This window comes from Talpa occidentalis, unplaced genomic scaffold, assembly GCF_014898055.3.
Source record: "Talpa occidentalis isolate TD23 unplaced genomic scaffold, MPIMG_talOcc4v2.1 talOcc4.12, whole genome shotgun sequence".
In the NCBI taxonomy this organism is placed as follows: domain Eukaryota; kingdom Metazoa; phylum Chordata; class Mammalia; order Eulipotyphla; family Talpidae; genus Talpa; species Talpa occidentalis.
The window spans coordinates 90892503-90918241 of NW_023601212.1; the positions used below are offsets into that span (position 1 = coordinate 90892503).

At 37.4% G+C, this 25739-nt stretch overlaps 2 protein-coding genes across 9 annotated transcripts in view; both read right to left on the minus strand.

The window, feature by feature from the left end:
• LOC119241844 (cytochrome b-c1 complex subunit 2, mitochondrial) overlaps positions 1-1746 on the minus strand; it is a 17751-nt gene extending 16005 nt beyond the window's left edge. Inside the window, exon 1 of the mRNA XM_037507436.1 lies at positions 1586-1746. Within this exon, the coding sequence (XP_037363333.1) occupies positions 1586-1618 (33 nt within the window). The 5' untranslated portion in view covers positions 1619-1746. The remainder of the gene's footprint in view (positions 1-1585) is intronic.
• Positions 1747-4576: 2830 nt separating this feature from the next.
• LOC119241848 (phospholipid-transporting ATPase ABCA3-like) overlaps positions 4577-25739 on the minus strand; it is a 67362-nt gene continuing 46199 nt past the window's right edge. For 6 of the 8 annotated variants that reach the window (XM_037507447.2, XM_037507446.2, XM_037507448.2 and 3 more), the window contains 9 exons: positions 24236-24394; positions 14232-14419; positions 10054-10173; positions 9415-9609; positions 8515-8702; positions 7552-7722; positions 6999-7186; positions 5099-5172; positions 4577-4724 (listed from right to left, as the gene is read on the minus strand). In XM_037507447.2, coding sequence (XP_037363344.1) covers positions 4608-4724; positions 5099-5172; positions 6999-7186; positions 7552-7722; positions 8515-8702; positions 9415-9609; positions 10054-10173; positions 14232-14419; positions 24236-24394 — 1400 coding nt within the window. In that variant the 3' untranslated portion in view covers positions 4577-4607. The remainder of the gene's footprint in view (positions 4725-5098; positions 5173-6998; positions 7187-7551; positions 7723-8514; positions 8703-9414; positions 9610-10053; positions 10174-14231; positions 14420-24235; positions 24395-25739) is intronic. The other 2 variants (XM_037507449.2, XM_037507452.2) reach the window with 1 other exon arrangement.

Consider the following 25739-nt stretch of genomic DNA (forward strand, 5'->3'; position numbering starts at 1 on the left):
CTCATGAGGTTACTAGCAGAGATGTTAAGAGTTAATAACACTTGGTACTTCCAAGATCAAATGAACACATCTCCGCAGTTTCCTGAGGACCCACTCAGGGCTGCAGTGGCCCTATTCTGTGCTGTCCAGCAGGGCTGTTTGTGCATTCAGTTCTAGTATTGCAGTTGGTTCCTAGCTTTCATTTCTGTTAGTACTTTTAAATCACAAATTGCAATTAGCTCTGCTTTATCATCAGATATTTGTTTGCTGGGCATGGTAGAGTAACCCTAATTGTGATTGTGGGTTTTGATGTCCTAAAAAATAAAATTTAAGCTATAGGGGCACAGCAGTTCAAATGTTAATAATCCATAGTTACACTGGCAAAGGACATTTAGGTGCCTGCACAGTGACACTTTGCTGGTTATGTGTTTCCTATAATTTGTCCCATTCAAATCAGTTGCAGAGAATTATCCTAGTAATTGTTATGCAATTACTAGATCGTTTTTTTACCAATATGTATAAATATACTGTGTATACAGAGTGCTCTATAATTACAAACATAACAACTGCTTTCGCGTTTACTGCAATTTGTTTACATTGATTCTCTTCAACTGTTATCCTTGAGTTTTTTCCCTGCTAGTTAGGGATGAATGGAAAGGGGTAGATTTTGGAGTCTTTTGCCAGCTCAACTAGGCTGCCTTCAAAGGGTTGTTAATCATTGGTTTGTCTAGAGTGCCAGGAAAGGTAAGATCATCACAGCCAAATTGTGGCCATCTATATAACCCACAGTATATTTATTTGAACCTCACATACAGGGAAACTCCATTTCCTGCTCTTTTTGCCCCTCAGTAACCCAACTGCTACTGGAACTTGAGACCAGCTAATTCTTTGTTGTGGGGGGCTGTTTTTGTGCATTGTGGTTTATTTAGCGGCACCCCCGGCCCATCCACAGGTTGTTACAACCAAAAATGTCTCCAGATACTGCCAACTGGTCCCTGGGCGCAAAACTGGCCCTGCTGAGACTTTTAAAAGTGTTTCCCGCTCCACAGTGACAGAACATTAACACCTGAGGAGTTGCCCCTGAGTGACAGCTGCATCTCATCTGGGCTTGGAGGAGGCGCCTGAAGGGGACCTCTCAGAGGGCGGGCGCATCAGGCGTTAGACGGCGAGGACACCGAAATTCCAGGCACAGTTACAAGCGCTCCACAGGCATCAGCTCATCTTTCATATCGTTACTCATAAGCCCACTAAGTCTCTGGGGAAAGGGATGCTCCGTGCGGGGCGTCCTGCCCCCAGGTTTGTGGTCTCCTCAGCCTTGCAAGCGCAGCATTGACCTTCAGGCGTCTCTCCAGCGAGTCGCTTCGCCTCCGATCTCCAGCCCGCGCACTCCCTGCAGGTCCCGGGCGGGAGGGCGCCTCTGCCTGCAGCACGAGCCGGGCCCGCGATGCCCGGGCCCACCGGCCCGCAGCCCGCCCGGCCCGCGGGCTCAGCTGAAGGGCAGACCGCCTCCCCAGGCCCCGGGCCCTCCAGCCAGGCGGTGCGTCCCGTACCGCCTTGCTGGCAAGTTCCTCCCCAGCCCTTGCCCAAGCCCGCCGGCGGTGCTCACCGAGAGGGACCCGGCTTTCGTTAGCAGCTTCATGGCTCAAGATGGCTCTGACCCCCGGTCACGGCCGGCTTCAAGGAAAGCAAGATGGCGGCGGCCGGGGGGAGTTTCCCAGCGTGCCCCGCGACGCCCTTTCCCACGCCCACGGCGCGGGGGGACTCTCTAGGCGGCCTGCGCTCTACTGCTCCCGGGAGGAGGCTGGGCCGGCCCAGGTCCTCCCAGCCGCAGGCAGCGGGTCGCGTGGTTTCCTGTCAATACTCAGGGGATAATCAGGACGCCCCTTCGGATCCTCTTCCTGTCCCGGTGCCCACGCTGCAGTCCCTTTCCGACCGCGATTAAGAGAGCCCAGCACAGCTCCCCCGCACTTCACATTGGGACCCTGGCAACTAAAGGGGCCCTCTGTGGGATTTGTACTCTGGGGCGGGATGCGTAGACAGTGACGCTGTAGTTCTGCAAGAAAAACGAAAATGTCCTGGAGCGAGTTGGCGAGCGAGAGCCTGGTGAGCGGGAACCTGCATCTTGAGAGTCGGGACGGGTGCTCCAGGGGGTGTCACCCCAGAACTTCCCTTGCACCAGGCACCTGTGCTGCAGTTAGAGCGCGTCCCTGGCCTTCAGGGATTTAGTCTCGCACCTTGCTACGTAGCGTGGGTGGGAAAACATTAATGTCATTTGGGAGTTTGTTAGAAACGCAAACTCCAAATTCCCTACTGGATCAGAAATCTGCATTTTTACAAGATCAGGTGATTCCGAAGCACACTCACACCCCCGGAGGGGCTGGTGTGGGTGTGGCAGGGCGTAGACAAACATGTGCTCTTTGAATTTCTTCCCGTACAAGGGCTCTTAACATGATTAGACGTGACATCTGACTGTCATTAAGAATCTGGCACTGACCCGTTTAAGGGCAGTCCGGGGCACCCAAACTCGGCCTGTACCACACAGTAGAAAGTGGGGGACTTGCTCTAGTGGTGCAGGTCATTTAAGTTAGCACATGAATGAACACTGTTACATCTTAATACATATATATATATATATATATATATTAAAACAATTATTATGGCAAGTCATGCAGGTAAAGAGTTTCCTCTTTAAATACATTTATAAAAGGACATTGGTTAAACATCATTAAGTGGGTTAGCTATAAGGAATAAAGAGATAAGGCAAAACTCAGGAAGGTGTTATCCCAACGGACAAAGCTTGGGAAACATTGTTCTGATCAAGTCACCCATTTGTTCTTCACGATTTTCAGGAGAAACTTAAAACGCATTAACATGGCATGCAAACCTTTTGTCTCCAGGAATTTTTAATCACATCCCCCAAATTGGCTGCATCCCTGGGAGTCCAGTCTTTGGAACTGCACACAAATCCCTATTTAGAACGTTCCCTTATATTTATTTCCATTATAGCACCACTACATAACAAAACATATGTGACCCAAATAAAAAATTCTGTTCAAAATGTAGAATCTGATACATAATTCTTATCAGCTACATAAATAACATTCTAAGTTTATTCAGTGTTCTGCAACATTTAAAATTTCCTAGTAAGCTTTATAAAGTAAGTTTGCACTTAATGGCATCAATAGGTTCTTGGAAACTGCCTTTTGGTGACATCACCTAAAGTTTCGCTGAAACCCCTTTGAAGGAAGGTTTATTTTACGGGCCTGCGGTACCAGACTGCCATCTTGTGGACAGGTCTGTCATCTCAGCATCATCCCACGCCCTACTTAGCGCCATGACTGTGACTTATGATGTGTGTGTAGTTGTGAAGCAATGCCACTATTAACAAATATATGTGGTGTTGGCAGGTGTGTGCTTTTCACCTCATGTCTTTCAGCTCCCAAACTATCCTACATGGCTAGTTGTGTTTACATAACTACAGTAAAGGAGGAGGCTGGCCTAAGAGCTCCAACTCTGTGTTGTTGCTTTCTGTACTTTTGAAGAGTTAAGGCTTGAACTTGGAAGCCCCCATAATGTGAGAGAAGCAGTAAGAGAGCTAAGAATGGAGGACACAGAAGGAGAAAGTGGGTGACCAGGAAGGTAAAAAATAAGGCAAAGGGTGGGAAGAAGAGCTTCTCAAGATGAGACTCCAGATTGCTTCCATCTGTTGCTTATTAAAACAGTTCAAAAAAAAAAAATCTCTTTTCCTTTTTCACAATGCCCATTACCCAGTCTCGCATAACAACGAGGTGTAGGCAATGAAAGCCTTGGAAGTTTCTCCAGGTTGTCTTACTCATTTCAGTTTTCTGCCATAACTCTAGCATTTTATTGCAGAAGAAAATGAGGTGCTTGAAATTGCTTTGTGTAAAAGGCATGGTCCTGGGAGTGCAGCGTACAGAGCAGACATGAAGAGGCAGATGGGTGCACTGCCTGGAAGCTCTAATGGTTAGTTTTCTTAATGTGGATTCAAATTGGACTCCCTAGAGCCCAATGCCCTTCCCTGAGCTGGAGGTGATGGTGCACACATGTTGAGGAGGGTGGTGTAGTGTGGGGTAGTGTTAAAGGGCAGCTATGGTGGGGTCGAAAAAGACCAGGAAAATGGCTTGTCCTTGCACTTGGAACAGCACCTGGGCATGGTTGGGCCAGAGGCATTAAACATGGCTCCACCCAGGCAAACGCCACCTTAGTCTAGACTTCCTTCTCCCTTCTCTGAAATTTACTGCTTTGTTTTGATAATTTCTGTGTTCATATTTTATTCCCTGTAACCAGATTAGAATAATAAAATTCTGTCTTTGAGCCAAGATTCCAGTGTCTTCTGCCAGTATTCACGAGACTGTGGTAAATTAATTGGCTAATTTTTGAAAACTTGTAAGTAGGGTAAAATCTCTGACCCTGTTCAATTCTTGATCACATGTTAATCTTAATCTCCAAGATTAAATTGACTTCTTCAAGGATTCAATTTGTGTAGAGAGGTAAGAAGGGGTGGGGGCAATGTGTGCTCTAAGTATGTAGATGCACGCATCATTCTAAGAAAGCCATGACAGTCACTGGTTGGGACTGAATCTCATATATTTATTTTTGATCAATATCTATCTATATTTATCAATATTGGCAAAGGTCAGGAAGATTTGTTCCAGTGTTATCTGACTGACGGAATAGTCTTCTAGGTTGAATAGCACTTTCGCTTTCTCCAAAATACTAAATACCTTGAAGAAAAAAAAGTAAAACTGGTGGTGTAACCACTGCAATATCCCCAGATAAACCTTTCCCTACCCCAGTGTTCCCTAGCTCCTCCCAGTGACAAAAAGATACAGAAGCAGGAAGTTAGAAAGCAGAAGGAAAAGATGATTAGGGAAAAAAGGAAGAGGCGGTAGTTCTTCATTCCCTTTCTATTGATGGGTATGGACTAATAATAGAATTTAGGGTCAGAAATCTCAAGCAAACTATCGTTGCCTTTGAAAAGTAACTTAAGTTTCTTCTCCTCTGCCAATGTCAGGCCCATCCCACATGCCTGAATCCCAGTGCTTCCTTTCAGTCCCCTATTAACACAACATCAAGAGGGAATGATTTGTACAATTACCTTTCCCCAGCAAATCTCCTTGCTGGGAATATAGAAGCCAACACTTCCTCCATGGTCTTGGTTTAACATGTTACCTAAGAGAAAGATTTGACAGGTTAGTATCAGAGAGGGTCTAGTATTTGGTAAGAGTTTAGTAAAATTCCCAAATAGTTTTCATTCCAATTATGCTCACCAACAGAAGAGATAATATATGCAGTTAGCACAAAAGACGACATACTACCAAAGCCCATTCTCTTTAGTGTATGTGACTTTTTAAAATGTTTCAACAGACTTACTTCCATGTGAAATGTGGTCTTAGTGCCTTGTAGTTGGTAAAAATTGCCAAGGGTCAGGTGATCCACTTCAGGGATGGAAAAATTGATAGCTCACATGCTCACTTTGCCAAACCTGACTCTATAGAACTCTGTTTATAAACATTGTCCTGTAATTATGCTCAAGTGGTTTTTTTCTTCTTTCAGTTGTGTACATATTAGAATTGTGAACTACAGCAAACATACAAAAAGTGTATGGAACATAATTGTATGGATTAGTGAATCATACTAAAGTTAACAAACATGTAAGGGACACTTACCCACTGTAGAATCACCTGTGTGTCACTATCCAGATTCCCTCCCTCTTAAAAGATTTTTATGGTAAGAATTTCTTTGCTATTCTTTATGGTCTTACTACAAAAGTATGGGATCTAAATATTAAACTTTGGTTCTGCTTTTTTTGGTATGTCATATGAGTACAATCAGACTATATATAGTATTTTTATGCTGCTCTTGCTCATTACATTTTATATTCAACTATGTTGTTGTGTGTAGTTATATCTCACTTGTTTTCATTACTAGAGTTTTCAGTGTGTGACACTCCTACTGATGGTGTGGTGTCCAGTCTGTCAGATGGCCCCAAATGGTCCCTACCTCCTAGAAATCAAAATTGTCTTATCTCCTCCCATAGTGAATAGGGCTGACCTGTGCAACCAGTGGGTTATTGCTCTCTCTATGATCATGTGAACTAAGGGAAGTCAGCTATGACGTTGTGAGGACATTCAGGTAGTCCTTCAGAGAGGCATACCGGATGAGCAACTGTCAACACTGCATGAGGGAGTTATGTTGAAAATAGGTCCTCTAGCTCCAGTGAGCCCCAGATGATTGAAACCCGTCAACAGCTTTACTGCAAACTCATGACAGACCCTGAAGCAGACCCCACCACCCCCAGCTATAAATTTCTAAACCACGGAATTGTGACTTTAGGCCGCTAAGTCATTTGGTCACTTATTATGCAGAAGAGCTAGCCAGTGCAGATTTTGGTTTGGGGCTATTTATGTACAATTTTGTTTTGAACTTTCTCCACTTACCTTCTGGCGCTTACAGGAAATCACTTCCTAGGAGGAGAAGTGTTGGGGCAGAAGACTGAGCAACACTATCATTTGCATATCATGCCCAAATTTTTCAAATATTTTTATATTCTCAGTAGCCATCTGTACCAAGTCTTGGTGTGGTCAGTTAAAACATTCTAGCCATTTTTATGGTTATGTGGAGGCATTTCACCGGAAGTTTTAATTTGTATTTCCCAGATGATTAATGACATTGAACATCTTTTTATATGATTATGGCTTATTTTTTTAATCAAAGATAAAAAGTAGTGACTTAACCTTAATAATTTATGAAGAATGCACATGAACAGGTTTATAGTACTGGTTGATTCCTCCAAGAGACTGGTGAGAAGCTTTGCTATTTAGAAAAAGGTTTTTAAAGCATAGTCAGGGATAATAATATAGAATAACTATTTAAAAAATGTCCAATATAAAAACTCAGTGCACATCGGTAACTCATAGGAAAAAATTACTGAGGGAACACAACAGATCAACACACAACACTTAACAACTGTGATAAGCCAGCCCTACCTATATTACCTGGGAAAGTTTTTGCAATGAATGATTTGAAATCCTTTAGTTTATCTGTATTATCAGTCTTCATTTTTGCTGTCAGAGAGTATATGTTACCAAGCTTGTTCCTGAGGTGCTGAGGGCTTCCCAGGCACTGGAACTTCCCCTTTACCATGATGGCCACCCTGGTGCAGAGGGCCTCACCTTCTTCCATGCTAGGGGGGCAAAAGAGAGATGGATGAAGTGGGAAAATTCCATATTTCATAAAGAGCCAGAACGACAAGGCAGCATTTGCAGTAGGGGAGCTTGGCATTGCAGAGGATCACCATTAAGCCTGTATTTGGGAAGCGAGATTTTAAAATTCATATCGGTTGGTTCCTAAATCTAGAATAGGAACAGCTCCCTAGCTTTCTATCTTCTGTAAATTCTGGATTCCAGAAACTGCTTGGGCTAAAGCCAAGAATCAGCCTCTACCCACAGTCCCTCCTGTGTAGCTGTTATATTTAGACAGGTTCATGCACCCATGTTCCTGGTGCCAACCAGCTCCCTCTTCAACTCTTCACTCTCACCCAAGTCATACCTGTGGGAACTTATGACGATAGCTTTGCCATTTCTACACATCCAGGTTACTGTGTCCCAGAGCAGGTGCCGAGCGACGGGGTCCATGCCTGTGGACGGCTCATCCATGAAGACCACTGAGGACTTTCCCATTAGAGCAATGACAGCATTCATTCTACGTTTTGTTCCCCAACTTTATCACCAGAGAAGGAAAGACAAAGTGGAGGAGGCCGAAGAAAAGGGTACATACATTAATTCACAGGACAGAATGAGCTCATATCTAGGATGCTGATTTGACATGACTGACAAAGCAGCATGTATATATACACCTGCATGTAATTTTATATACACCTGCAACTAATTTTAATTGAAATGAATTTTTTTGGGTAATTTATTTAGGAATCCTCATTGGTAAAGTACATTTGTTTGGGGGAGACAGAACCATAGGGAGATAGGGATGAAAGTGTTTTTTTTTTTTTAAAGATTTATTTATTTATGCACACAAGAGCTGGGGTATAGGCCAGAGATGTGGGGGGTGAGAGGGTTCACCAGAGTCAGAGTGGGGAGCAGAACAGGCGGATCTACTGAAATACACTGCTGAGGGGAGCAGCGGGCAAGTCAGGAGAGGTCTGCTGTGCCATATAGGTAGCTCCCTGGCCGGCTGGAGATCAAACTCGTGCTGCAGAGGCTGTGGATTGCTTCATAGTGCGGTGCTTAACCCCTTGCACCACAAGGGAGGCCAAAAGTGGTTTTTTTTTTTTAATTTTAATTTTTTTTAGTGCAAAAGCTATAGCCTGTGTCTACACAAGGTTGACTTCACACAAGTGGCATCTGCCGTATTCTGAACAGCTAAACCCTGCCAGTACAGTAAACTTTTTCAGTCACTGCCTCTGTGTGTGAGGTTAGGTTGTGTTTGCAGCCATTCATTTTAAAACAGAAGAAACATATATTAGAGCTTAAAAAGTGCACCAGCATAATGTCTCACCTGTATGAGGAGGAAAGCTGGTCAGCATGGGGTTCCAGGTGCATTGAATGCAAAAAGACTTCCACATACTTGGAAATGTTGGGCTCAGGGACCCCCCGAAGCCTGGCATACATGGTCAGCAATTCTCGACCTGTCATATGGCTCAGCGTGGGGTCAGGTTGAGGACAATAGCCAATTCCTAAACTATCCTGAACCAAGAAGGAAGTCATAAACAGTAGACCCAAGTTAGAGATTCCGCTGAATATACAGTTCACACCTCTGATACAGAAAACTTGAAGTTTCCTAGTCCATGCGGCTAAGAAAGTTTGCTATCCATCGAACTCCCACTAAGGATTATCTCTTTTCTAATCTAAAGAAATTTTACAGTTGAAGCCCACTGTAGTAAAACAGAGCACTAATATCACTAACTGGAATTTTAAATACATATCCATTATGCACTATTATGTAATCAAGATAGATTTTTTGTTAGATGACATTGCCTATTCAAATATTAGGAAGGAGTCATTCAAGGAAATCGATTAAAGTAATGCATAGGATTTCACTTCCAGGAATGGGCCCGTAAGTTCTACTAGACCAGTCTTCCCACAGATAACAATAAGACCAAAGGCGAATATCCCAAAACATAAAAAACTCATACAACTGAAAACAAAGAAACAATCTGATTGAAAAATGGAAAAATGGGTCGAGGATCTGCTCAGCCATTTTTCCAAAGAAGACACAGAGATGGTCAACAGATTTATAAAAAAGGTGTTCAGCATGAGTAATCATCAGAGAAATGCAAATAAAAATCACAATGAGATATCACTGCATACCTGTTCGAATGGATATTATAAAAAAGACAAATAGCAAATGGTTACCTCCTCCTGGAGGTACCAACTTAGCGGTTAGGACTGGAAATACCTTTTTGACATTTTCAGAGATGTTAGTGCCATGAATAAACACAGCTCCGGAGGTGATGGTCTCCTCTCCAGTTAACATTTTGAATATAGTGGTTTTTCCAGCTCCATTTAATCCAAGTAATCCAAAGCACTCAGACTTTTTGACTTGAAGGGAGATATTTCTTACAGCCTTTACAACTGGACACTTATAATAAATCTGAGAGACAAAATCCCCACAATGTACTGAATCACTGACATGGGTCAACTACAACTATAACCTCAGACCCCAGTGGACTGCTACCTGTGGACAGTTTCACAAAGGCTCTCGCCCCACCCCTTTGTGTTCTATTTTACCAGAACGTACTAGATTCCACAGAACTTCAATGGATCAGTCACATAGCAGCTCCTTAAATAACACATCAGGTCTTTTGGCTCAACATTGTTATGTTGATGAGAAAAAAAAAAAACCAATTCTGGTTAATAGTGACAGGGCAAAGACATTATTCATGGAACTTCTTTAATTATATGTCCTTTTGCTTAAAGTTGCATGTTCCAAGAACCTATCCATGACAATTAGTGAGAACTTAATACACTACTAATAAATTCTGAACCGAGATGGTGAGCAAAAACTTGGGGCAATATTATCACTGGATGGCTTTACCTTTGTCACTTCTTTAAGAAGCAGTGGAGTACTCAACGAAGGAGACAGTGCCAGGACTTTATTCCTTTCCCTTTCTACATCATCATCCTCGTATACTGTTATGCTGCTGGACAATACAGCCTGTATTTTTAAGACAAAGATCACGGATGTGAACACATGTTAGCTATCTGGTTTAAAATTGAGTAATTTTTTTGAAAGCTCACCTGAGGGAGGAATCTCAAGCTACCACAAAATGTTTGTGTAATTTCTAGAGCCTTCCCATGGATTTCCCGAACGCTTAGACACAAGTTAATTCTTGACTTGCTTAGCTTTGGACACTATAGGCATGGAAAAATTTTTTTACAGTTCTTGCCAATAACATGGACACTTCATGGAAAACGAAAGCTGCACTGATGCCACTAATTATCACTAGTTTTACTTGTTTTGATTAAAATATATTCAAGAGACTTAAGATCCAAGTGAGGAGAAGAACTTTTTATTTTTTGTGCGGGAAGCACTCTGTATAGATGATTATTGAGCTGAGTTTGAATACTAATATGGACTTACTGAGAGAAAGAAGGCAGTGTGTGGATGGAAGAAAGACCTTAGTGGAATGGGAGCTTAGTGAAAGAAATGTGGGAATGAGACAACATGACATGTTTTGGGGATAGTGGTTTGTACTGCTTGAGCAAGTTTTGCTGATGTGAATTGTCAATTTTTTGCATCAAGTGCTTATCAGAATTGTTAAGAAGCTTACTGAACATGCTTACTGAACATGCTAAACAAAGTTTGTTGATTACATGAGGTTGTACAGGAGTGGTAAATGTGAACATTCTTGCACTGTTTTCAGTCTTAGTGGGAAAAAATTCATTCTTTCATCATTATGTTAACTGCAGGTTTATATATAAGTAGATGATAGTTATCAGATTGAGATAGTTCCTTTTGTTCTCCAGTTTGCTGTTTTTTAAAAAATTGTAAATGGATGCTGAATGTTGTCAAATGCTTTTTTACACAATAATTGATATGAACATGTGGTTTTACTTCTTGAGATTATCAGTGTTATGGGTAACATTGATTTATTTTCAAATATAAAGCTGACTTTACATTCCTGGAACAAACCCCACTTGTTCTTGGTATAGTATTTATTTGATATATTCCTGGATTCTATTTGTGACTATTTCATTGAGGATTTGTGTCTCTGTGCTCATGAGGGATATTAGTTTCTTATACTTTCTCAGGTTTTGGTATCAGACTTCAGACAATGAATTGGGAAATGGTTCTATATCTTCTATGTTTGTGGAAGAAATTTTGTGGACTTGATACTATTTCTTCTTTAAGTTTTTGGTAGTGATATTATCTAGGCTTAGAGTTTTCTTTACTGTGATTTGAACCATGCATGGAGTTTAACTGAATTAGGACTATTTATAGTTTGTTTCACTCTGGAGTCGGTTTTGGTTTTTTTGTGTGTGTTTTTAGGAATTGTTTTATTTCATATAAGGTACCAAATTTATGACTATAGAATGGCTTTTAATTTCTGTGGTTCTGCAGTGATATCCCTACACTTGTCTTCATATTGGTCATATATGTTGTCATCTCTCTTTACTTCATGGTCACTTCAGTTAGAGGCTAATTAATTATGATCAGTTTTCAAATAATTAATTTTTGGTTGTATTCACTGATTTTTCTCCATTGTTTTTCTGTTTGCAATCTCATTTTTTTTGTTGTTATTTTCATTTACTTACTTGTGTTTGCTTTGAGATATTTTTTTCTAATTTATTGAAAAGGAAGCTTAGTTATTGACTCAAGACCATCTTTCATTTCTAATATAAGCATTTAATGCCAAAAATTTCCACTAAAACAAATTTTGATATGGTGTATTTCATTTTCATTTAGTTCCCTTTGACTGATGGATTACACAGAAAGGGTGCTGCTTAATTTTCCAATCCGTAGAGATTTTCCTCTCCTATTTCTGTTATTGCTATGCAGTTTAATTCATTATGATCAGATTACATACTCTGCATTATTTAAATTCTTTTAAAATTGCTAGGCGTCTGTCTGAGTGAAGTTCCATATGTACTCTTATTGGGTAGAGTGACATATATATATATATATATAAAATCTCTCTCTATATAAGATCTATCTATCTATCTATCTATCTATCTATCTATCTATCTATCTATCTATCTATAGGATCTAGTTGGTAGATGGTATTTCACAGATATTTTATGGAATTTCTGTCTTTGTGTTTTGTTGATTACACAGAGAGTAATTTGTACATTACCAAAACCACTGTGATTGACATGTTGTTTTGCAGGGGAGCACTGTATATTTATTTCATCTAAAGAGGAAGTATGAATCTTAAAGAAGAGGGGTGTGGGCTTCTGGTGACTTACAGATTGCTTACAGCATAAAGAACCAAGAAATTCTCTAGAACTTGATGTGAAGTTCACAAAATGTGAAAATTTTGTGCATGGATGTTGGTGACAGGTTAGAGAGGGTATTGAACATGAAAAAGGAGTAAAGGACAAGTCCAAGATTTCTCTGCTGAAATGTTAATGTTAATGATAGAGGTAACACTAGAAGGTGCATGGGCAATGAAAGAAGAGGAAATGAAGATGTTAAGCGAAAGAATGCTTCTTCTAAAAGAATCTTTATTGTTTATTAAATGCTAGGCATGATGCACAGATATTCAGTCTTCTTAATATTTAATAGTATTTAATAGTCCACTTTTTTTCATTTGTATAGTGGAATTATTTGAAGAAATAATCACTAAATTTTTTTTAACCTGATGAAAAACAATGTGTATATCCAAGAATTTAAAATGAACTGCAAGTGGATTAAACACAATGAGCCACATTAGAATCAAACTATAATAAGTTAAAAGAAAATCTTGAGGTGACTAGAGAAAAATGACTCATTAGATACCAGGATAGTACCTAAGAGAAAGAGCTGACTTATCAAGATGTTTGTATTCCAGGCCATAGAAACAATGGAATCTAAAAGATAATGATGTGGTATTTTCAATGAGTTGGAAAAAAATCTATCCAGCAAGAATTATATATTTACTATCTTACTTTTTATGGTTCATGAGCTATCTTCTATCTCTCATTGATAATTTTGGCCTTTTCTCATTTTGGGATGTTAAGAAAACCAAGATTGCACTTTGGGCTTAAAATAGCACAGGGAATTAAGTTTACTTTGGATTAGGGATACCAAGGCTAACCAGACTAGTTCATTAGATTACTATGCAAAGTTTGATTTTTAAAAGACTCATTTTACTGATTTACCATTGGTTTATGGTACTATATAAATTTCTGAAGTATAGTTCACACCTTGGTGTGCACACAAACCTTGCTGCACCCACCACTAAAGTTCCAGTGGTGGGAACCACTGGAACCACACTGACTCTCTCTGCCCTTCCTTTATTCTCCTTCCCCACAAAATCTGAGCCCTTGGCCTAAGGCAAGTATTATTCCTTTATTTGGACTTGTCTTTAGCATTAGGGTCAGTGATAAAAAAGGGAACAGTTAGTCATATTCTCACATTATTATCATGAAATCTCCCTCCTTACTCACTATACTTTTTTTTTTTTAAAGATTTATTTAATCATACAAGAGGTTCAGAGGAATTTATGGCCAAGATCTAGAGCCACTCTAGAACAGAAACAAATTTGGGATGAAGAGAAGTTATAGAGACAGATGAGGTGGTTTTCTGCTTAAAAAGATGGACCAGTAGGGATTCAATTACTAAATGAATGGACCATTAAAATATTTTTAAAAATCCTAAGTAAAACTCTTATTTCATGTGTGAAATTATGAGAGCTAGATAAAGCAGTAATTATTAATCTGAGAGGTAGAGACAATGAACCTGTATAATCCTACAAGGTTTTTAAAAAGTCAATTCTATAATTACAATCGAATATATCTCCAAGACAGTACATGTGCAAAATAGTACTTTCTATCATAGCCCACCCATTACAAATGGATTATTAATTTATTGGCAGAGGATTTAAAGTTTAGAACCTGAAACCCAAATTAAGAAGAAAAACTTGTGATTCAAATCAATCCCAGTTATATTTTTGGTATATAATTTTATGCTGCTTTCCTTATCAAGCAATAGAAGTAATAATATGTAAATTCTTATATTCTGACCTAACACTGAACTTCCTTTGGATTGTATCTAATGTCCATATTACTCACCATCTTGCTTTTCAGGTACATGTTGTAGGCCTTAGATATAATTTTTTGAAAGAAAAAATTTTTCAGGCTCCAGAATGCAGTCTCCAGAAACAAAAGCAAGAGGAGATAAAAGAAGCCCATGGCAGCCAATGTAATCAAAAACTTTGCAATCCCATTTTCTTCAAAACCATAGACACTGTTGTTAATAACTGAGGATAATAAAAGAGACAGTCTTACTTTAAAAGCTGATACAAAGTCTAAGATGACACCAAATATTAAGAATATGGATTTTAAAATAAATGGTATATAAAATTCAGTAAAGGATAAAATATGGAAAATAAGTGTCTTAGTATCTTATATGTCTCTATTTCATTTTATGTTCCCTGATATTTAAGGGTATTATAGTTTTTACCAATTTTGATAGGAGACAACCTTACTACACATTTAATGAATTTCAAGGTGAAATCTTTGTGAACAGAATGCTTAGTAATTAAATAAGCAAACAAAATAAATATATTAATGACTTATCTAACATTATTACAGGTCATAAAGAAGATCTTAAAGTTCTTTAGGGTGAGAAAAATTTTATTCTATAACTAGGAAAATTTTAAATAGTAAAAGTATTAATGGCAATGCATGTAAGGAAGAACACAAAGAATAGTTTAAAGGTCAAACGGTGAATAATTTAAATAGCCAATAATTTTGACCCTACCTAATAAGTTAAGACAAGCTGCTAAATTCTGGATATATGAGTTAGAGGTATTTCTGAGATGGAAAGATAACAAAAGCACTCTCATTTTCAGAATTCTGTTTTGACTGATTTGTGTCAGTATTTATTTGCTTGTTTGTTTTATTACAAATAACATAAAATTTGCCTTTTTAAAATGCACAATTCAGTGGCACTGAGTACATTCACGATGTTGTACCACTACCTAGGTTCATGACATTGTCATTACTCCAAAAGAGAACCTACTATCTCCTAACTAGTCATAACTTCTTTTCCTCTAACCACTGGCAATCACTAATCTAATTCTGTCTCTATGGATTTGCCTGTTTTGGACATTGAATATAAATGGTATTCTACAATAAAAGGCCTTTCCTGTCTGGCTTCTTTCACTTGGGGTAATGTTTTCAAGGTTCACCCATGTTGTAGTGTCTATCAGTAATTCACTTCTCTTTACTGCTGAATATCTCATTCTATGCATATACCATGCTTTGTTAGTCACTTATCAGTGGATGGACATCTAGACTGCTTTCATTTTTTCCTAAGGTAAAAAGCTATTATGAATAATGCTGCTATGAACATTTGTGTACAAGTTCTTATTTAAATCCTGTTGTCAATTCTTTTGGGTATATACTCATGAGTGGAACTGTTGGATCATGTGATGATTCTATATTTAACATATTAAGGAAGCACTAATAAATGAAGGTATCAATTTCTCCACATTTTCACCAAACCTTTGATTCTTTCCATTTTTAATTATAGCCATTCAAGTGGATGTGAAATGACATCTTGTGATTTTGCTTTGATCTTTTCTAGGACTGATATTGAGCATCTTTTCATATGCTTACAGGCCATTTGCAACTCTTTTTGGAGATGCAACTATTCAAGTGCTTTGCCCATTTTAAAGTTGGGTTGTTGTGAGAATTCTTTGTACATTCTAGGTAGTAGACTCTTACTGGAGATGTGGTATATGAATGTTTTCTCTCATTCTGTTAATTATTCACTCACTTTGACAGTGTTCTCTGAAGCATAAAAACTTTACATTCTGCTGATATATATCATTAATGTATTTTTTTTCTTTTTTGAGCTTTAGGTGTCACATGTAGTAAATTACTGTCAAATCCTAGCTCATAAACATTTACCCCTATATTTTATTAAAATATTTTTATAATTTTAGCTCTTATATTTAAGTCTTTATTACTAGTTGTTTTACACATGATGTGAAGTAAAGGTTCAACTTCATTCTTCTGCAGATGGATATCTGGCTTTCCCAGCATCATTTGTTGAGGAGACAGTCTCTTTTTTTCCTTATGAAATGATTTTGCAACCCCTGATGATTAACTGACCATACATCTATGATTTTACTTTTGGAGTCTCAAAAGTTTACTCTATTCTTCTGCCACTACAACACTGTTTTGGTTTCTGTAGTTTTGTGGTAAGTTTTGAAATTGGGAAGCGTGAGTCCTCCAACTTTGCTCTTCTTTGCCAGTATCATCTGCTATTTGTGATTTGCAATTCATATGAATTTTAGATTTTGCTTTTCTATTTACATTAAAAAAGCCATTGTGAATTTTGATAGGAATTACATTGAATCTAAAGATCCTTTTGGGAGTATTATCATTTTAACAATATTGTCATTTAACCCATGGATATTTCATGTCTTTCCATTTGGTTAGCCATTATTTAGTTTCTTTCAGCAAGGTTTTGTAGGTATCAGTATTCCTGTTCTGTACCTCTTTGGTTACATTCTTAAACATTTTATTCCTTTTGATGTCATTATAAATGAAATTGTTTTATTTTCTCTTTGTTCACCATGAGTATAGAAATCCAACAGATTTTTGCATGTTGGTCTTATATCCTGCAACTTTTCTGAAGTTGCTTAATTAATTTATTTAGGTTTTGGTGCAGATTCTTTAGGATTTTCTATACACCAGATCATGCCATCTGAAAATAGAGATTGTTTTTTCTTTCCTAACTGTATACCTTCTTGTTTAATTTCTCTCAGAATAACTTTCTTTATAATATAAAATATAGTGGTAAAAATGCCCTAGGCATCATTGTCCCATTTCTGAGATTAGGAAATAAGCTTTCAGTCCTTTACCACTAAGAATGATATTAGCTGGGGATTTTCACAAATGTCCTTTACTGTTGGAGAATTTACCTTCTATTTGTCACTTGTTGAGTGTTTTTTAATATGAAATGATGATGTATTCTGCATCAGTAGAGATTTTTATGTTTTTTCCCTTCATTCTACTAATGTGGTCATATGTCAAATCCTCATTCCATTCATGGGAGAAATTCTACTTGGTTGATAATCCTTTAATGTGCTACTGGATTTGGCTTGCTAGTATTTTTCTGAAGATTTCTACGTCTATATTAAGGGATACTGGCCTAGAGTTTTCTTTACTTGTGATGTCTTTAGATTATCTCTTGAAGATACCATATAGTTGGGTCACTTAAAAAAAGGGTATGCATAATGAATGAAATAATCATTTTAAAAAAAGACACCATGTTGAATGGGAGAAAATGCTTGCACATAATACATCTGACTATGGACTGATATCCAAGATCTAGAAAGAAATCATATCACTCAATCAAAAAAAAGGGTAGAAAAGCTAAATAGATACTTTTCCAAAGAAGAGATGCAGATGGCTAACAAGAAAATGCTCATTATCACGGAAATGAAAATCAAAAACACAATGAAATGTTAGCTCACACTTGTATGAATGGCAAAAAGTCCAGAAACAGATATTGGTAAGGATATAGAGAAAAAGGTACCCTTGTACACTGTTAGTGAGAATGTAGACTAACTCTGCCTCTATAGAAAACAATAGACCCAGCCCTAGGTATCTATCTAAAGAATACAAGTACACTAATTTGAATGGCTATATGAACTCCTATTGCAGCACCATTTACAACAGCCAATTTATGGAAACAACTTTAGTGCTCAAAGACAAATGAGTGGATAATGAAGATGTGGTAAAAAGAGAGGACCAAGATGACATCAGAGGAGGTTCTCTGATTTATTCCTGGGAGGATAATCTGAGATGTATCCAGAAGGGTACCAAATACAGAAGGAACTGTGACCTGGGGTGAAACTGGAATACCTCTTGGAGATCAGAGACCAGAATGGACTATTCTAGAAGGGACGCTAAAGAAATTCAACTCCAACAAAAGGATGGAGAGAGACGCCTGGAGGCAGTAGTCTGGAGTGGGACTCTGCAAACTTTAGAGTTATACTCCTCTGTTTGGCCAGCCATCCTGGAGATGGGACTTTCAGACTGACCTTGTGAAGCATGCTGAAAACACATAGACTGTACTCTCAGGACTAGAACCCCAAAAGGGAGGGCTACCAGTGATGCTACAAATATGAGCCAGAACCCTATCCCCAGTTCTCATCAGTGACTGGGTCTCTCCGTTACCTGACTCAGTCTCCCCTATATATGACATATAGAATTCCAAACATCTAAAATCATATAAAGCTGGGAAAAGCTAAAAACAAAAACAAAAAACCAAGGCACCTCTAACTGCAAACCTCTAACTCACTGCTAAGAATACTTAAAAAGAGTTCCAATCTCTAAAGCAGCAAAGTAGGCAGATGGAAAAATACAATACATGGCACTTTGAGTCCTCAAGGGATTACATCACTGCAAAGGAGAGAACACATCTCCAGATTCCAGTCACAAAAATATGGAGGAGTTTTTTTTCCTATCAGAGTTCAAAACTGCTATGATAAGGAAATTCAAAGAACTGAAGAAAACACAGAAAAACTGATCAAAGATATATACAAAAACTCAGAAAAAAACAAATAAATGTCCTGAGAAATAAAATAATGAAAAGAAGATAGAAACTGAAGCTGTAAATAAGAAAATAATGGAGAAACTGGATGTAAAAAGATCAATAGGAGAAAGTGATGAAAGCAGGATAGACCAAATGGATGATCAAATCAATGACCTTGAAGATGGTAATGCACAAAGCATCCAGGTAGAAGAAGAAAGACATATGCAGAGGGGAAAAAATGCACACACATTTTAAGAATTATCCAACACCTTATTCCAAAAAGGGAAGAGAGAGACAGGGAACAGAGAACTTATTCAAAGAAATAATAAAAACTCCTCTTATAATGGGGAAGGAACTAAACATACAAGCTCATGAAGCTAAAAGAATACCTGGTTACCTAAAAGTAATGAGACCAACATCGAGACACATAGTTGTGTAACTTCCACACATTAAAGACAAAGACAGACTATTGAAAGTGGTTAGCAGAAAGAAGTACAGCAAAACCAGCAACACAGGCCCACATCAAAAAATAAGAGCTCAAATAAATAATTTTATCTTTATCTTAATGAATTAGAAAAAGATGAATAAACAAAAGCAAATGTCAGTAGAAGGAAGAAATAATATTAATCAGAGCAGAAATATATGAAATAGAAATAAAAAAGACAGACCAAAAGATCAATGAAACCAAAAGTTGTTTCTTTGAAACATTAAAGAAAATAGACAAATGTCTATGCACATGAAAAAGGAGAAAAATAAATAGAATCAGAAATGAAAGAGAAATTACAACAGACATTTCAGAAGAAGATCATAAGAAATTACTATGAACTATTAGAAATGGGAGGTAGGATGGAGGAGAGCACAGTAGAATATGGTGGTGGATTATGGGTGCTTCAGTGGTGGGAATGCTATAGTAACTACATCCAAGGTGGGGAGGAATTCTATACTGTTAAAACACTACCAAGGATATAAAACAGTGGCACTTCAATAATTAAAAGAAATAAACAACTTCTTAGAAATATACAACCGTCTGAGACTGAATCAGGAAGAAACAGAAAACCTGAACAGACCAATTACATTAAGGAAATTGAAACAGTAATGAAGAAGTCTCCCTTTCCTTCTAGCCCTACCCCCCCGCCCCTGAAAAAAAAAAAAAAAACCACCCACAAAAGCCTAGGACCATATAGCTTCACTTGTGACTTTTACCAGACCTTCAAAGTTGAATTAATACCTGTCTTTCTTAAAGTGTTCCCAAAAGTTGAGAAAGAGGGAATGCTTCCAAAGACACTTGATGAGGCCAATGTTAACTGGATACTCAAACCAGACAAGGACATCACACAAAAAGAAACTATGGTCCAATATCCCTGATGAACATAGACAAAAAAATCCTAAACAAAATCTTAGCAAAATGAATTCAACAATGTATTAAAGGGATCATATGTCCTGACCAATGGGATTTATTTAGGGGTGAAAAAGGATGGTTCAACATCCATATATCTAGCAATGTAATTCACCTCATCAGCAAAAGAAAAGAGAAATCACATGATCAAATCAATTGATGCACAGAAAGAAATTGCTAAGATTCACTATCCATTTATGATAAAATCCCTCAAAAATGGGGATAGATGGGACATACCCCAACATAATAAGGTCATATATGACAAACCCACAGCTAAAATCATTCTCAATGGTGAAAAATGAATATTAGCAAGTGGAACAGACACACAGATAATTAGTTTTATTCCAGGGATGTACAGATGGTTTAATATTTTAAAGATATATTAATATAATTTTACCATATTGATACATGAATGGCAAAAGCCACATGATCATCTCCTATGGTCATAAAAAGTATTCAAAAATCTCCCTCCATAGCAATTTTTAATAATAGAACCTACCCAAAGTATAATGAATATAATAGTTTATGGTGAAATAACTATTTATTTAAAAAAATAAAATGATGTACATATTTATATAAATCCCTGATAAGAAAAAGGATAATGTCAATGACTGGAAATCAGAATAAATGAATTTTAAAGAAAAATACAAACTACCCTTCTTACTCTCTGGGTTGAGTCACAGAAAGAATAAAACAGTAATTGAAGTGGTTGATACCTACCTCTCAGAAACACCCTAGCATGGGAAATAACACACTTCTCCTCATTGACAAAATTCTTGCAGTGTTCTTAATAAAAAGAAAAGGTGTCAGTCACTCAAGAAAGATATAAAATAGGAAGAACAGTGATGACAGTCTAAAATAAATGGTTTTAAAGGATGAATAGCAACAATGTCCATTTTTTCAGCACTGAGCTGCTATTATATATAAAAAAAGATCTCAAGAAAAAAGATGAGACAGCTTTGGCTTTACAAGTTTAATTCTCTCAAGGATCAAATAACCTCTGTGACTTGAAGATTTTCAAAGAGTTTCCACTTCTAAATAGTCAGGCACAGACATTTTCTTCTCTTTCCTAAATTAACTTTGGAATGACATTAGAGATATAAAAAAGAGTGTAAAATCCATAACAACATGGAGAATGAGGTGGGGGGAAGAATAGGAAACAACTTAAAATTTCATTGAGTTTCTAAGAAGTGGGAAAGATAACCTAGTTGTGATGAATAACTTAGTTGTGATGAATAGCTTAGTTGTGATGAATAAACCAGAGAAGGAAAAACTGCCACCCTAACAAAGTGCAATAGAGGTTCTTAATGCAAAATTTCTAGTTATGGTTTTGTGAAATTATATTTAGGTATTTAATAAATATGCTACATAGGTTTATCTCTCTTATAATAGCCATATAAGCCTCCATTCTGTTCTTTAAATGTAAAAAATTGTTCCCTGACTTGAGGCATTTGCTCAGCTCTTCCATCAATCTGAAGTATTATTATTCCAGATCTTCACTGGCCAGTTCAAATTCATTCATTCAGTCATCAGAACCAATAACATTCTGTGGAGACGTCCTTCCTAAGTATTCTATTTGAAGTGGTCTGAGTTATTTTAAATTATTCTGTTTCATTACCTAATTTATTTCCTTCATTTCTTATTTCTACCTGTAACTATGGTGCTTATTTACTTACCTTTAAATCACCTGTCACAATTCTTAGAATGTAAGCTCCATGAAACCAGGGACCTTGTCTATCTTCTTCAATACTGTATCAGTATAGGAGGTATAGCAGTCAAGCAGTGGGAGTTCAAGCAGGAGAAAACATAAAAGATTGAGGAAAAGTGATAACAAATGAAATTACATTTTCCTAGCAATAAATGAGGACAAGAGCCTTCAGGTTGAAATGGTCATCAATCAGTAAGCAGAATTAAGGGGGAAAATATCCATGCCTGGACAGTTCATAGTAAAATTATGCAACACTGAGAATAATGGCTTTCTGAACATAAAAGTTTTCAAAAGAATAGTGTATTTTCAAAGGAATCAAAATAATATTTAACACTGGATTCCTCTTAAGCAATACAGTTTAACATCAGAAAATCAATTAACTTAATACTCCACATTCAAAGAATAAAGGATAAAAAACTGACAAAAACAAGAATGGAGGCATCACATTCTGAGACTTCAAGTTATACAACAAAGCTATAGCAATCAAAACAGTATGGTACCAGAATAAAACTACACACACAGATCAGTGGATTAGAACTGAGTGTCCAGAAATAAATCCAATTTATACAGACAATTTACGATAAAGGAGCCAAGTGCCTAAATGGAGAAAGCAATTGTCTTTTCAACAAGTGGTACTGGGAAAACTGGACAACCATATGCAAAAGAATGAAACTAGGCCCAATTGCTTATACCACTCAGAAAAATTTATGCAAAATGGATTAAAGACTTGGAATATAAGACCTGAAACCCTAAAATACACAGATGAAAACATAGGCACAACACTCCATGACACTGGTTTCAATGATCTGTTTGTGGACTTGACCATAACAGCAAGGGAAACAGAAACAAAATAAACATCAAACAAAGAAGCTTCTGCGCAGCAGCAAAAGACACTGTCATTAAAATGAAAATATAGCCCACCAAATAGGAGGAAATATTTGCATATTCTACATTGGACAAGAAACTGATATCCAAAATCTACCAAGAACCATACAACTGAACAAAAAGGAAGATAACCCAATCACAAAATGGGCAGAAGAGCTAAACAGATACTTCCATAAAGAAGAGATACAGATGGCCAACAAGTACCTGAAAAAATGCTCATTGTCACTTGTCACCAAGGACGTGCAAATCAAAACCACAATGAGGAACGACCTCACCCAGTGAGAATGACCCATATAAAAAAGCAAGTGTTGGAGAAAAAAGTACCTTCTGTTGTTAGGAATGTAGACTGGTCCTGCCCTTATTAAAACCATATGGTCATTTCTCAATGTATTAAAAGTAGATCTATTTTATGATCCTGCAATGCCACTAGCCAAAGAATGCAAAAACACTCTTTCGAAGAACTATATACACTTCCATGTTTGTTGCAGCATTATTTACAATAGCTGAGTTGTGGAAACAACCTACATGTCCAAAGACAGTTGAGTGGATTGATAAGATATGGTATTAATGCATAGTCAAATAGTACTCTGGCACAAAAAAGATGAACTCTTGCCATTTGTGACAATATGGTTGGGACTGGAGGGGATTATGCTAAGCAAAGTTAGTAAGGAGGAGAAAAACAAATACCAGAGATTTCACTTACAAATGGAATATAGAGAAACAAAAGCAAACCAAAAGAGAAAAATAACAAAGCCTATAAATCTGACTGTAGGACTGAGGTTACCAGAGGGGAGATGGGGCAGTGGAGAGCAGTGTGGAGGGGGGCTTAATGATCTATGGCAGAGGATTATGGGTACCTTGGTGTTGTACCAAATGCATCTGAAGCATTGTAAATCTATACCTCTGACTCATATGTGATGTTGTATACTAACTTTACCTATGTAAAAAAATGATACTATTAAAAATGATGAATAAATAAAATTAATACCGGCAACTATGATCTGTAAATAACTTGTCAATGGAGCTGTTTTTAAAAAGCAAAGAGAGGAATTTATGGTTCAAAGATGATGCAAACCAATATGTGACTTAATTTTTGTTATTCAGAGACTGTAACACAATAGATTCCATTTAACCCTAATAAGTATATTTCACTGTGCACTGATTTAATGAGACTGTTAGATTTCTATTTATGTGACCACAGATACATTATTTTGTTCTAGAATGGATCACACACACAGAGTAAATATGCTTGTTATTTCTCAGTTTTTAGAATCAGTTTGAGATATGAAATCAGCCTAACTTACTGAAAATTTAATAAACTGACTTGCCTGTCCTTGAATTTGGTCTGCGAGTTTGCCTTTCTTTTTTATCTGTGTGGCATTTAAAACCCATGTGTCTCAGTTTAAGGAAGGAGAAAAGTTTCTGCATTTATAAAATTGGGATAATAATAGCTAACTTGTAGGTGATTCAAAATGATATACATAAATCTGCTTTCATTTGGTAGGTGGTGACCAGTAGCCACAGATACTCACCCGTTTTATTGCAATTCAAACTTTCAAATTGCCTGCTACACATATTTTTCAACTCATAGTCATCAAAGAATTTGATGATACACATTGCAAAGTTGTAACTAGGAAGCACCATTAATATATTATTTACCACTGTTTTGGTTATTTCACTAATGTCACGATCTGTGATTAAAAAGATAATAGATTAGCTTCAATTAGAAGAAAGTAATGAACCACCCATAAAAACAAACTTCTCAAAGAAGATAAAACCATGCTTAGAGAATCACCAATACAGCAGATGATCTTTGAGAAAATACTTGTTATTGAGTAACTAAGTCTGTTCACCTTGATAGCTTGTAGCATGGACTTGTCAACTATAGAATTCGAGAAGTCTTGTTAATGAGTGTTTCCTTGGAACTTTCTTTCTCCCTCTTTATGTGTGAAGTTTGCTATTAACAGAAGAAACAGAAGAAGCAATTCTTCTGTTTCCCACGCAGCTTACAAAGAAAAATCTTGGGATTCTGAATTTCACTTTGTTTTCAGCCTCTGTGTTCTCAAATTTCTTGTCAAATCAATGAGATTTTAAAAATTTGAGCAATTTTTTCATCCAACATATATTGAGTGGATGGTGAATCACATATCCATTCTCCATCCTTCTGCACTTGGATGTATCCACTGAATTGCTCATTGCCAAACCCAATAGCCTGTGTGCCAATGTATTGCATTTGTCCAGGGGTTTCTTTGCTCTCTGGCTGCTGGTTGATTTAAACCAATGGGAAGCCCTGACTGGAGAGAGGGGCATTTCACCAGTATGTTTCCTTGGTGAATTTAAAGCATACACTTTGTACATAAATTTTGTGTTTTTTTATTACATTTCATGAAAAAGTAATAATAAGAAATACATTCTTTTTTAAAAAAAGCTAAGCAGATGCACTATGGTGGTAATCCTTGGTGCAGAGACCCTAATGTTACCTCAGTTAAAAATGAATTAAGGGCCTCCCTGGTGGTGCAAGGGGTTAAGCACCACACTATGAAGCTATCCTCTGCCTCTGTAGCACGAGTTTGATCCCCGGTCTGCCAGGGAGCAACCCACATGGCACAGCAGACCTCTCCTGACTCGCCCACTGCTCCCCTCAGTACAGCTGCCTGTTCTGCTCCCCACACTATCACTGGTGAATCCTCTCACACCCCCACACCGCTGGCTTGTACCCCAGCTCTTTTATGCATAAATAAATAAATCTTTAAAAAATGAATTAAGAAAAAAGCTAAGCAAATTTAATATTTCTTACCTTATAGACCTGGTGACTATGGTATGAAAAATGGAAAGATTATAAATGCACATACACCTTATGGAAGTCATTAAATAATTAAATTAAAGCATTTGATGCAACAAATGTTTTTGAAAGATTCTTTGTAATAGTGTTTTCTAGTCTATGAGAGCCCACTAAAAGAGTATTCTTGAAGAGTTCTGTGTTGAATGTTTTCTATAGGGTGAAAACAATGGTGGTATATGTTGCAATGGAATTTT